Source organism: Ailuropoda melanoleuca, chromosome 1 (assembly GCF_002007445.2).
Source record: "Ailuropoda melanoleuca isolate Jingjing chromosome 1, ASM200744v2, whole genome shotgun sequence".
Lineage (NCBI taxonomy): Eukaryota > Metazoa > Chordata > Mammalia > Carnivora > Ursidae > Ailuropoda > Ailuropoda melanoleuca.
The window spans coordinates 190,030,564-190,045,079 of record NC_048218.1 but is presented as its reverse complement, the minus strand read 5'-3'; the positions used below and the strand labels follow the sequence as shown (position 1 = coordinate 190,045,079).

Below are 14,516 nucleotides of genomic sequence, written 5' to 3'. Positions count from 1 at the left end.
AGCTCTCTGGCTGCTCATCTTCTCAATCCAGTTTCCCTAAACTGAGCTCTCTCTAGTCTTCTCCATTTACAGTGATTCCTCCCACCAGGTCTTTTGGCACTAAAGAAGACGAGGCTACGCTAGCTTTCTCCACTCAGAAACATACAGTTCTAAGTCTTGTTTACTCACTAGACACTGAGTCAAATTTAAGAATATTAGAAAGAGACTAACCACTTATATAGAATTAGTTATATACACTTTTCCCAAGAAATAGATGTTTATCTTTTACTGACAACCAGAACGCAGGGCTTAAGTAAGTCATCTCTGGTGCCCAATTCTCAATTCTCCTTAAATGTCATTACATTCTTCACCCCGTAATACAGTCATCTACCCACCCCAGGTGGGGTACTCTGGTACATTCTATCCCTATCTTTTCCACCTTGTCTGAAATCAGAGTCCTTTAAGGTAACCCTCCTTTACCATTTCAGAGAGAAATACCTTCTTCCAACAGGTGAGGGAGGGAAAGAGAGTGTTAGGAGAGGGGCAGCTCACCTTATGCCAGAAGCAGGGATGAAAGCAGCAAAGGAGGGAGAAAGCAGCCGGCCTATTGCAATAATGGCTATCGCGGCAGCAAGCCTGGTTAAGTAAGAGCTTAGCCTCACCTGGGCTTTAATCCCAGAATTGCCATTGACAATGTATTTCTTCTTGTTGTCCAGCATAATGACATTACCAGCCCTACTGCCACCTCTCTGGTCCAGGGACCCTTGTGGCTAGGCCTTTAAACTTTCCTCATCAGCAATTCTGTTGGCTCTGGTTCCAGCTAGCTTTTTTTTTTGGGGGGGGGGTGCTGCCCTTCCCTGGAATCCCTGAAGCAGCTCCAACAACCCCTCCAGCAGTAGAGCCCAGTTTAATAAGGCATTTCTGTTAGTGGCTCATCAACCATTCCTAATTCTGGTAGCTGTTTGGCTATTATTTTTTTTCCCTAAACACCTAATTACACGGATCCTCTGACCTCTAAACCTTAACAAGTCCCTTGACAAGGCCCAACTTGCATGCGCATAACAATAGCTTATTTATATAACCCATGCACTTTTTTGCCTGCTATAATTAACTTGCTAATTAGGTTCCTTTTTAACCTTACCTTCTCCTTTTCCGTGTCAGATGATTTTAGTTAACCTAGTCTCATTAGAAAAAAATTAACTACAGAGTCACTAACACAATGAGGGAATTTATTAAGAAGGTAAGAAAAAAAAATGGTGCCAAATGCTGAGGCAGCCTCTACTCCACACGCTGTGTCCTTGGGTCCGTCAGGCTGAGGACACTGGTTTTAGCTCTGTCACCAAGGAGATCAACTTAGCCTGTTGCTTTACTTTTAATTGTGCATCTTTTACATAGGTTTTGACATATGGCTCCTAGTCCCATCTCAAGATTGTTGCTGACGAGGTGGTGAGTGACTCTGTTTTTTGCAAAGTTTTTCAAAAACTGTGCGTTTCCTGGGAAGTCTGACTACAGAGGAGAATTTCCTATTTCCTCAGAGTCCTCAGAATCACAATGACCTTGTTACATATCAAATAAAGAGTCAAATGAAAGGGCAAAGAATCACATTATTTGTTGATTCCTGGAAAGGACTAAGTGAATAGGAAAGCTACATTCAACTGTTACAGAGACAGGAGTGGGAATGCGATTTGAATTCTTCCTTTAAAAAAAAGAGACTGCTTGTTGAGCACAAGAAAGAACATAAAATGGTAGATTATTTTTGTAGGATAATCTTTATTTTGAGAGAACAGATCTCTGAAAGGATGGAATAAAGGGAGGAGAGCTAATATTTATTAAGTTCCTACTATGTACATATAGCCCTGCATATATGTTATTTCTATTAATCAGTATAAGAATCTTACAAAGTTGGCATCATTATCCCCATCTGACAAATTAGGGAAGGGCAGCCCTGAGAAACAAATGATTTGCTGGAGGTCTCACAGCAAGTCAGCAATGGGACTGAAACAGGAGCCTGTGTTAACGACAGAGCCAAAGTTCTTTCTACCACACCACACCTTATGATATTAATCAGAAGATGAAAAAGTCCCCTGGTCCTAATCCTAGGTACACTAGCCCTACCCCACTCCTCTTAATTTATCTTTAAACTTATTTAAAATTACGCTTAAAAAAAATAAATAGGGGCGCCTGGGTGGCTCAGTTGGTTAAGTGACTGCCTTCGGCTCAGGTCATGATTCCAGGTCCTGCTCAGCGATGGCATGAGGGGTGGGGGAGGAGGGGGGGTGTCCCTGCTCAGCGGGGAGCCTGCTTCTTCCTCTCCAGCTCCCCCTGCTTGTGCGTGCGCTCTCCCTCTCTCTCTTTCTGTCATAGAAATAAACAAAAATCTTTAAAAAAAGATAAATAAAAATAAATAAAATTACACTTTAAATTTACTTTTTTATTAGATTGGGTCTCAGAAATGATATCAGCCCGATGATCTTGGGGCTCTGATCCAACAATTCTGAAATGGCTACTCACAGAATTTGGCTAATCTAACATAGAATGGCTACTCTAACAGCTCTTTATGTAGCAACTTTGCCCAATGTCACTACCAAAAATTGAAACAGAAATTAACTGAACTCAAATATGATTCACTATCACCCATGACAATCCTGATCTCTTACTCATAATTTCACGAAATAAGACAGACCAGTCTTTTTCTGCTTGCAGAGTCAATCACTAAACTGTGCCTCCTAGTACACTCTCAGCTGGTTCTGGGTTTTCCTCACTCAGGTGAAAGCGAACTTGTTGGTCCAAGGCCTAACAGACTAGACCTGAGCCAGAGGGAGCTGCAGATCTATGCCAAATCCAACTAGAAGACATTTAAGGACACTATCACTGACAGGAAAAACCTTACTACTTAACAAGCTTATCTAACAAAGTAGTTCTCAAACTTTAGGTACATCAAAATCATCCACAGGGCTTATCAAAAGGCGGCACTTAGCCCCATCCCCAGAGTTTCTAATTTAGTAAATCTTGGTGGGGCCAAAGATTTTGCATTTCCAAAAAGCTCCCAGGTGATTTAATGCTGCTGGTTGGGGACTACACTTCAGGGAACCACTGCTCTAACACTTAACTCCACACAGGAGTAATGCAGCCCTAATGCTCCTGATTCTCTCCTTGGCCAACCACTTCATCCTATCTGTGCCTACAACCATGGAGGCATATTCACAGGCAGAAAAGAAAAGGTTATTTGAAAGGTCAGAGAATAGAATGAGGCGATCCTTTCTTTATACCCAACACAGGATATAAAGTCCAAATCTGGGGTCCAAATCTGATTTTCACAATTTAAGGCTGTTAAGAACAGATGGTTAATACGTTCAGAAAAATAGGACTCATGGGGAGGACAGAAGATCATTTACCCTGAAGAGGATCAGGCCAAGAGAAAACAATTCCTTTTCAAGTACATTAAGTCCTACTACAAAGGGTGATCACCAGTGGTTTTTTCTCTCTCTCTCTCCCTCTCCATTTCTTAACATTTCAGCACTTAACACCGGTAATCCTCATTTGTAAAATGGGAATAATAATAGCTTCTTTGCCTATCTCAAATGTGGCTGAGAAAATTTTTAAAAATGATGTATATAAGAGCGTTTTGGAGACTATGTAATGATACATAAGTATAAAATAAGAACATTTCTATTCTTTTAGGTCAAAGTTCTTCACCTGGAGTCCATGGATGTCTAGACCTGGCCTCCAACATAGAACACAAAATTCTGCGTATGTGTATATTTTCCTGGGTAGAGGGCCCTTAGTTTTCATCAGTTTCTCAAATTGGTCTCTGCTTTTAAGTATCAATCCAGACCCAGAGTTCTAGTCAAGCTACCTCTACCACCATTTACCAGATACCTTAAAGATTTTTCTTTTACTTCCAAGTAGACATGGTTCAAGCATTCTTAGACACATCTCTCTCTTCCAAGCTAAATGAGTTTCCTGAAAAGATTCTTCACCTATAAAAGAGATTATTTTCTAGCCAAAAGAAAATTGGGTAACCAGCTGGCTGGGTACTCAGGAAAGTCAATCAGATTTCCTACGGAAAAGTACCAAGTACTACAGACAGCTTGGATGGGAGGAGGAAGCATCAAAATGCAAAAACTTTAAAAAAAGGTTACTGCTGATCTCCATGCACATAAGAGGAGGTATTTCACCCAGCAGTAGAGACTAAAGATTTCTCAAGGGAAGTCAAAACATTAAAAAGGACAGTCTTTTAAAAGGATATGTTCCCCAACCTTTTCACTGTAAAATTCCTGAACAAGGCTTAAAAATCCTTCACGTGAAAACAGCTAAGGAGCAGAGGCTCCAGAAGTTTTCCAGGGACTGATGGAATGTTAACTTGAAGGTCTACCTTATCAATTTTCAAGATGGGGAGTCTTCAAACTTTGTCCTGGCTTATTTCCCTGCTGGGAATCAGAGATATGAGTACTGTCAGCTGCTGTGTGTGGTCTGAGTCCTATTCTCTAAGGGGTATGCAAGTCCCTTTATTGCTGTTGATCGTTAACAAAGAGGGACATGTTATAATGCACCTCCTCTGCTAAATTTTCCTCCTGAAAGAAGGTTTGGGAGCCCTGTAATGTTTCCTCTGGGGGCAAGGACAGTCTCAGTGGAAATTTAATTACATTAATGTATAAACTGGAACATGAGTCAAACATTTGGTTAAAACCTTTAATTGAAATTTTGGCCCCCAACATGGGAGATGGTTCCAGAGTTTTCTCTCAGGGGATTAAAAGGCACTCTACTATTTCATAGGTAAAGTCTATAGGCAATACACACTAGAGGGTGCTTGATGGCTCACTTTGCTGGTAAGTGGATACCAGAGGCAGCCTAATGAAGCACTTCTAGACCAGGTCAGATATTAATGACTTACGTGGTACCTGACAAAGAGCCTCAGGAGGTTAATCTTTGGCAAGGAAATGATAGATGGAAAAACTGAGTTATTGAAGACAAGCCCCACCCTACTCTTTCTTGCTGTTGTTAAAAAATTTTTGCTGATTAAAAGTATTTTCCCGGTTTTTGAGAGAGAAGGGCAAAGAAATCTCTAAGTGAGAATGCCATAATGGAAACAAAGCAGAGTGTGCTTTATTAAAGAATGCTTTCTAAAAGCTGGGAAGTGTTAGATCATATCCCTTAAGCAACAGTCACTAACTCTTGTAGGACAGTTTCCTTGTTCCACTACTAAAAAGAAGTAGTGAAGGTTCCGTAGGAGCGCCTCTGGAGAGCACGTGCTGAGCAGACAGAACAGCGAGGACTATTACACGAGTAAGAGTTACCATAAATCTTTTATTGATTCTGAGTTGACACACTCATGTTCTGTGGAATTCTTCTGTAATATTCCTTTATCAATGTACCAAAGTTAAAAAGAAGAAGAAGAAGAAGAAGAAATACCAAAGTTTACTATCTTAACGTGGTCCCTCCCCTAAGAAAACCAAAATTCTTGCTCCCCCTTCTTGTTTATTAGTGAATGGCTGGAAAGCCAAAAACAAACTTAAAATCCAACTAGAATTATTATGTGAATCCTTTCCTATCAATTTTAAAACACTACATTATTTGAAATAAGGCTGTGAATGGATAGGATTTCTTTCCATCAAACATTTCAAAACTGAGCACAAGGTTCTGAGACAAGAACAATAGCTATAACCCCAACAGAAATAATAAACAATAGTTTTGACAGTGAGAGTTGAAATGTGGCCTCTTCAGTTGGGCCTTTGCCAGGCCTACTATATACTCAATCTCATTATAGATGGTTATTTAAGTCTATAATTCCATAAACACTGAAAAGAACTTGGAATATGTTGTATATAATAATCTAACCAGTTTTCCATAGGGAAATATATATATATATATATATATATATATATATATATATTCATAAGGCTGGTATAGACTACAAGAAATCAGGCTAAACCTAGAAGAGACCAGACAGAAACATGAGGATAGCTGCTGTTTTTAAATCAAGGATCTAGAATATTAGGTTTTATGTGCTAGTTCTTATCAACAAATAAGTCCTTATATTTAAATTATATTAAAAATATCTATCAGGCAAATATGACATTTTGAAGAACAGTACCAAGAGAGCTATACTTCTTGCCCTTTAGCAATAATATATATGAAGAATATTTGGGGAAATGTTTTGACTGGAGGCAAAAAAATGGGCAGGTAGGCAAGAAATATCTTACATCTCTTCAAAGACTTGAGAGACCACCATTTCCACAAGTTCTGTTTCCCCCCACACACTACTCTTTCTCTTTAACCCCATGAGAAAGAAACGAAGCATCAGCTTGCAGAGTGCAAAGCAATTGCAGAAGAACACAGCCCATGCAGTACACCAGCAGCAGTAGGGGAACTCCAGCCCAGCACAGACAGCCAGGCAATAAGCTGACTCTGGCCAGGCAGCTCTTGGAACTTTCTCAGCTTCACTTGCAATTAAGAAATAAGGGTGACCCAGGACACAGAACACATCAGAAATTTCGAGGAATAACTCTTCTCCCAACCACAGGTCTTGGTAAGGACTTGTCACGGGTGATCCCTGTCACCTGTCAGAAATGGCTGCCTCATTACCAAGAAACAGAAGGAAAAGCAAAGTGACCAAAGAACTCACCATCCACTCAGGCACGTGAAAAGCTGAGGTGCCCTCATTACCGTCCCACTTCTCCATAGTGCAGGCTTGGGTAATCTATGTCCTGAAGCAAAAGGGAAAGCTGGTTTGGAAATGCCAGGGTTTTTTGAGTGCCCCAAAGCAGAACCAAACCTAGTGATTCAGAAATTTACAATATCTAGCAGAAGCTGCAGCCCATTTCACAGAGGCTTTCTATTCAAATTAAGATCATTAGTCAACTGCCTGACAAGTCCCTTACTGGCCCGCTTCAAACCCTCTGCTTTTGATTGAAAATCAGAGCTGATGCAAGGTTCTGCACCCAAGCACTGAACTTCCCACAGGACACTCACTGTTTAATGCTACCCAAACACGCAACCCCGGCCTCCCCAGTGGGGACTTTCTGCAGCAACAGTCAGGCTTCCTCTCTTTCCCGGTGTGTAAGGCACTTGTTAATTTTCTCCTGCCCCTCAGGACACGTCACTGGAGGTGCTGATACCAAGATCAATAAGGATCGAGGTCAAGAAGGCACTCCCATTTCTCAAGAGTTGCTTGATTTGGATCAGCACAGTAAACAGGCGTTTCCTTGAAATCAAGAGTTCCTTATGGCTTTCAAGTTTAAACAGCTATGCAGAACTTCCCCATCTGCTCACACCAGGGGTCTGGCACCAAACTCAGGCATATCTCAAGTTAAATTCTTATTACAAGGAAGATTTGATTCGGTTGGTGCCAGGGAAGATCTCTTGGAAAAATCAGAAATTAGAAGCTCTAAAGAAAGTTCTGGGACCACAACCCCCTCTGGGGCTCCCTGTGCTACACACATGAAGGTCCAAGAGCCTTCAGCTGCAGAAACAACATAGGTGCCAATTGTAAAGGAGCTACTTCCCTGAGGCTAGTCAGGAGTTACCACAGTGTAGGTTTAGAGGAAGCCAAGGTTTCCAATCAAGACTAGTGCTGCCTCCAAGTCCCTATCCAAAGCAGGTTTTTACTCACCATCCTGGTTTGGGGAAGTGACAGGATGCCAACACAGTAGCCCTATACACCATCACCTTAAGGGACCTCAGAAGCTGTCCCCTCTTAAGGTTCCTGTGCCAGCTCCCTCCTCTCTGCATACATCAGAAGTTTGGAAATAAGACAAAACTAAAGGTGGTCTGAACTATTTTACCCCTCAGCTCATTCCTAGAGTGTATTATCCAGTAAGAATACCATGGATTTCAGGCACAAAGTAAGCCCAATGAGATATGCCTGCTTTGGTCCCTTTAAAGGACCAGAGACTTTTTGAGTGTTAAGTCCCATCGCAGAGGATAATTTTTCTAGAGCTGATGGTTATAAATATTAAAATCAGGATTATTGGTTCATTGCCCCTTAGGGCCTTCGTGAGAATGATCCTTTGGATGTGGAATGGAGAGGAAGGTAATGTCTAGGGGAAGAGGTATTGTCAGGTGCCAGAGAAGGCAGAATTCAAATACCTGAACTGGATGACTAGACTAGAAAGAAAGGCAGGTGAAAACAGAAGGGGTCTGCTGGACCCGGTGAATGCAGAAGGGTCTAAGGATGAGATCTCACAGGGCCGGTAGAGATCAGATATAATAAGAAGAGAGAACAGCAGGGGTGCCTGGGTGGCTCAGATCATGATCTCAGGGTCATGAGTTGGAGCCCCACAACAAGCATGGAGCCTGCTTAAGATTCTCTCTCTCTCCTTCTCCTACTGTCCCCCCACCAAGAAAATAAAAAATAAAAAAAGAAGAAGAGTGAACAGCAGAGGTGAAAGTAAAGGAAGCTGTGGTCACAGAGGGGCTATGGAGTGAAACAATGAGTGATGCCAACATATAAAAGGCTGATGAAATACAGGAGCGATATGCCCTCTGAGGTCAGGGTGTTGATTCTGATAAACCCTTAGGTGTCAGCCACCTCCAGTTGTTGTCCTCTGGTCTTCCTTTTTTTTTTTTTGAAAAAAAATTATTTATTTATTTGAGAGAGAAAGAGAGAGAGAGAGAACAAGTGGGACTAGATCTCAGGACCCTGAGACAAGGCAGACACTTAACCGACTGAACCACCCAGGTGCCCTGGTCTTCCTTTTAATCCAAGCTTCTTAATAGAATGAGAAGTTACACTTGCTGCTTAAATCTCCAATGGTATCTTTCATCTGTATTTTATTTTATTTTATTTTATTTTTTTTAAAGATTTTATTTATTTATTTGACAGAGATAGAGACAGCCAGTGAGAGAGTGAACACAAGCAGGGGGAGTGGGAGAGGAAGAAGCAGGCTCATAGTGGAGGAGCCTGATGTGGGGCTCGATCCCATAACGCCGGGATCACGCCCTGAGCCAAAGGCAGTCGCTTAACCGCTGTGCCACCCAGGCGCCCCTTCATCTGTATTTTAAATACAACATATGCCAAATCAAAATGATTGCTCCATCCTTCCTCCCCACCCCAAACTCTCCAAATAAGTTTCTTCTCACTTTTCTACCTCTATTCCGTCAACCAAATACAAACCTCAGTCATCTTTGATTTTCCCCCTTCCCTAGTCCCCAGAGCAATACACTGCCAGTTGTTTTTGAACCCTCTTCCAAGCCTGTCATCTGTCCTTTCCTATTCATTTCCACTGCCTCCTAACAACCCTCTATAAATCCTTTCCAGGATGGTCTTCTACTCCACATCCCTGTACATACTCCATCCCTAGGAAAGCTGTATTGCCCACTACTTCCTGAACGTGAAGACCACACAGCACAGCAGCTAAAACTCCTGGTTTGGGATTAAACAGACCTGGTGAGAATACTGACTCTGCCCTTTAGTTAACCTCCCTCTCCCTCCAGTTTTCCAATCCCTACAGTGGAATAATAATAATAGCCACCTCACATGATTGATGCAAGGATTTAAAAAGTGTGTATACACTAAGGGCTTACTAAAAGGCAGCTCTTACTTATGTCATTATTATGCTGTCTTTTCCCACCTCGCGCCTCTGCTCATGCCATTTTCCCAGACTGAAATGCATTCTTCTGTCTTCATTTCCATCATCTTCACTATGCAAATTCCTCAAGGTTTGGCTCAAATGATAGCACTGCCATGGAATCTAACCTAAAAAGTAACCTCCCTTTCCTCTAGTATCGGTCTTTGGTCACATGACTGTTTTCACACCTTCCTCATATTAAAGCTACTGCATATGCGTGCTGTCCCTCATTAAATTCCAGGCTTTTCAAGGGCTTAGTCAGTTTGATTTGCCCACAGTGTCTGGCACACATTAAGGGCTTAAGAAATTATCAAATTTTAGGGCGCCTGGGGGGGTCAGCCATTAAGTGTCTGCCTTCGGGTCACGTCATGATCCCAGGGTCCTGGGATCAAGCCCCATATCAGGCTCCCTGCTGGGCGGGAAGCCTGCTTCTCCCTCTCACACTCCCCTTGCTTGTGTTCCCTCTCACGCTGTCTCTGTCAAATAAATAAATAAAATCTTAAAAAAAAAAAAAGAAATCATCAAATTTTGTATGCTGAATGTATACCTTATAGTCCTCTGGGGGTAACTTGTATAATCAATCTGTTCAATATATTTATGTCCATTTTAGTGAATTTGGAACACTATTTTATACATACAGGGACTTAGTTACATTACTGCCCACAGCTATGACTTACTTGTGGTGAGTCCTTAATAGGGTTTTAATCCTTAATTATATTATCTCTGCAGGAATATATAATCCACTTTCCATTGCTTGATCTACATCAGTTGTAATCCATTATGATCTGCATCATAATAAAGCTTTTAGGAACAAATCAAGGCAAAAAGAGTGGAGTCCAACCCTGAAAATATTTCGGTGATCAGCAAATTACTAGATTATCTGTGTTCCTGTAGATGTTTCCTACATAATCAGTTATTAAATAAATGAATGGAAGATGACTGCCCTCAAGGTAATGTTAAAATGTGGAAGAAAATGACTTTTAAAGAAGACAGGGGTGAGAATAAAGGATTAGGCACAAATAAAACATATCACTTTTGCAGGCTAAGCTGTAATTTTAGTTGTAACTTTTTGTTTTTAATATTTTATTTATGTATTTTAGAGAGAGCCAGAGCACAAGAGCTTAGGGGGGAGTGGGTGGGTTGAGGGGAGAGAAAGGCTCAAGTGGACTCTAAGCTGAGCGTGGGGAGGCAATGCTGGGCTCATCTGAGGACCCTGAGATCAGGACCTGAGCTGAAACCAAGAGTCCGAGGCTCAATGGACTGGGCCACCAAGGCGCCCCGGTTGTTTTTTTTTTTTAGTGTAGGTTTTAACTAAAGTCGACTTCCTTCGTGAACTGAAGCCTTGCTACGGTTCTGCAATGACTGTGAAACAAATACACAACAGGAGCTGTTATCACATTTGGGAACTGAAGGTCTAGTAACTGAGAAGGGACTGCATATGGTATGAGGCATGGGTGTTAAGTTCTAGTTACAAAATTCTTTACAATCTAATTTCATTTTACCATATAGAGGGGGCAGGAGTAAGACCACTGCACGTTGTTATCTATAATAAGCACTCTTAACATTTAGGTGAGAAGTTTGCAACTTGAGAAAAAAAGAAGTCACACAAACTACACTTGCACCTATGGCCTTCAAACTTTACAAAAATTGACCAAGTGTGTGAATAATTCAAAAGAATCTCATTTGCACTCCAAGAAGAACAATTTGAAGTTGTACGTGCCAGTTGTGTTCCTGCCAGTGGTGATCTGAGAGCAGTATTGTTAATGAAGGTAAGCCAGGTGATTTGCCAGAATGAGTATATGCTTGGCTAGAAGAGAAGAAACAAGCCAGTATTTCCCGGGGGTCAAAGTCGAAAAGAACCACGCAGTGGTGAAGAGGTAACTACAAAGGCAGAACAGTTTTAAATAAGAGGTGATAAATCTGGAACCTAGAAAGTTATAAGGCACAGGGCAAAGAATACACGAATGTAACCCCGTCCTCTATTCCTGGCTGGTCTCTAATGGTTTTATTAGATGTTGGCAAGTCACCTAATTACTCTCTTCTTCAGTTTCCTCATTATAAAACAAGGGGGAGGTGGGGCACAGTGGACTGTGGGAGGTTAGAACTGGTTCCCTCCAGTTCTGACATTCAGCATTTCTAAGCTGTCCGGTTTCTCTGAGGCTATAAGAAAAAGTGGTAACTACTCCTTAGTCACCTAAGTTACAGCTTATTGTAGAGGCTAAGATTCTTATGAGTTCAAAGTTCCATCTAGTCAGTTACGAGGCTGGCTGGAATCGGGAGACTTCAGATCTCCCTTGCCCCTGCAAACCTGAAGTGCTAATGCCACCATAGCAAATAGGATTGTTGAATTCTCCCCCTACCCACAACCTAAATGTTAGGCATCCTCTCAGTACCTTAAGACTCATATCCCACAGGTATTTATTTATTTATTTATTTATTTATTTATTTATTTAGAGCATAAGCAGGGGTAAAGGCAGAGGGAGAACTGGGCTTCTTTTTTTTTTTTTTAAGATTTTATTTATTTATTTGACAGAGAGAGAGACAGCCAGCGAGAGAGGGAATACAAGCAGGGGAGTGGGAGAGGAAGAAGCAGGCTCCCAGCAAAGCAGGGAGCCCGATGCGGGGCTTGATCCCAGGACATGGGATCAGGCCCTGAGCCAAAGGCAGATGCTTAACGACTGAGCCACCCAGGCACCCCGAGAAAGCAGGCTTCTCGCTGAGCCCAATGCAGGCTCTATTCCAGGGCCCTGGGATCATGCATTACCTGAGCCAAAGGCAGATGCTTAACAGAATGAGTCACCCAGGTGCCCCCACAAGGAGGCATCATCATTACAGGTAAAACTGGAGGCTTTGGGGCTAGATAGGCTTGGATTTAAAGGCTAGCTCCGTCATGTACTATCTGTGTATATCTTTTTTTTTTTTTTAAGACTTTATTTATTTGACAGAGAGAGAGAGAGACAACCAGTGAGAGAGAGAACATAAGCAGTGGGCATGGGAGAGGAAGAAGCAGGGAGCCCAATGTGGGGCTCGATCCCAGGACGCTGGGATCACACCCTGAGCTGAAGGCAGACGCTTAACGGCTGAGCCAGCCAGGCGCCCCTATCTGTGGGTATCTTTACATAGAGATATACCTATACAAGCTATATAACTTTTTGAGCCCTTGCTTCCTCATCTGTAAAACAGGATAATAACGCCTTCCTCACATTGATGTTATCGAAATTAAAAATACATAGAAATACATAAAAAAGCGCCAGAAAGTTGTTTTGTCCAAAACCAGACATAGCAGAGTGGTACCAGACTGTCTGGTTTACTTGACTCACACTTACTAACTGTGTAACCTTAGGCAAATTACTTATCCTCCCAATGCCTCAGTTTTCTCATCTGTAAAATGAGGATATTAAAAGTATCTACCTTACAGGACTGCTAAGAGGATCAAATAAATTTATATACATATAAATGTATATACATATTTATACGCACACACACACATACGTATCACTTAGAACAGTGCCTGGAACTTGTCAGTTCTATTTAAAATTCACTATTATTACAAATATAACTTGTTTATTCCCAAACACACCCAGATCCATCTTCTACATGATGAATTCATTCAGTCAAACCACAGCTATTTAATTGGGTGCCTATTATGTGTCAGCCAGCATAGAAAGACTGTCCCTGCTCTCATGTTGCTTACCATCAGTAAGTAATTATAATAAAAATATGAAAAATGACAAGGTAAGTACAGGGTGCTATGCAAGTATATGGCAAGGGTGCCAATCACACATATTGGGAGCAAGAAGCTCCATTTAAGCTGAAAGGTAAAGGATGATTAGGGGACACCTGGTGTGTATTTGGCAAGGAGGAGTAACAAGAAGAGTATTCCAATAGAAAGAAGAACATGCACTCCCTAATATCTCTCGCACTCTGTCCTTTCTTCGTACCAGCTGTCTAAAGCCTGACCAGCACCACATCCATCTAAATCAGTGCTTCATAAGCTTGAATGTGCCTACAAATTACTGGAGTTCTTACTAAAATGCCGATTTAGGTCCCAAGACTCTACATATTTTTTTAAGATTTATTTATTTGAGAGAGAGACAGAGAGGAGGGAGGGGAGGAGGGAGAAAGAGAATCCTGAAGCAGATTCCTCACTGAGTGCAGAGCCCAATGTGGGCTTGATCCCAGCACCCCAAGATCATGACCTGAGCCAAAACCAAGAGTCAGCCGCTTAACCAACTGAGCCACCCAGGTGCCCCCCAAGATTCTACATTTTTAACAGCTCTCCCATGATGCCAATAGTGCTGGGACTACACTTTGACAAGGGCCTAGATAATTCCATCCCTATACAGCCTACCTCAGCCTACCTCATTAACTTATTTATATGTGATTATCCACAGTTCAATCATTTAAAAACCTGATCACATCACTTCCTTGTTCATAATGCCTTAATAGCTCCCCACTGTCTTCAAAATAAAATCCGAACTCCTCAGCATGACACACAAGACCCTGCATGACTTGGCTTGTGTATACCTTCCAAGCCTCAGCTTTCTGAATTCCCCCAAACCCCCACTGTGAACACACACACCCCTTTCAAAATTTAGCTTAGCTGTAACTTCTTTCAGTATACATTTCCAGCTCCTAGTCTAGGTTAGGAATCGATTCTGTGAATTACTGAGTAATCCCCCAGACTGATCATTTGTCTGTTTGCAACCAGAACTGCAAGCAATTTGAGGGCAGAGATTATGTGTCTTATCCCTGTATTCCAAGTGCCTCGCATATAGTAAACAACCAATGAATATGTGCTGAATGAGAAAATGACTGAAAGCATAGCTACATCAGAGTAAATCTTCAACTGAATAAAACACAGGATAGGCACTTAAAGGGTAAAAAGAAAGAAAAGGGACTCTGGTATGACTAAGAACTGACAAAACCATAAATAGAAACATAACTATAACAAAATTCTGTACCTCC

The 14,516-nt window shown here is 41.6% G+C and overlaps 1 protein-coding gene across 6 annotated transcripts in view; it reads right to left on the bottom strand.

The window, feature by feature from the left end:
* AHCYL2 (adenosylhomocysteinase like 2) overlaps positions 1-14,516 on the bottom strand; it is a 163,453-nt gene that overhangs the window by 45,754 nt on the left and 103,183 nt on the right. The window contains exon 1 of one of the 6 annotated variants that reach the window (XM_034671928.1): positions 6,605-6,686. The exons of 4 other annotated variants lie outside the window; for them this stretch is intronic. In XM_034671928.1, the coding sequence (XP_034527819.1) occupies positions 6,605-6,661 (57 nt within the window). In that variant the 5' untranslated portion in view covers positions 6,662-6,686. Of the gene's footprint in view, positions 1-6,604; positions 6,687-14,516 lie in introns of those variants that run through there. One more of the 6 variants, XM_034671920.1, reaches the window with a different exon arrangement.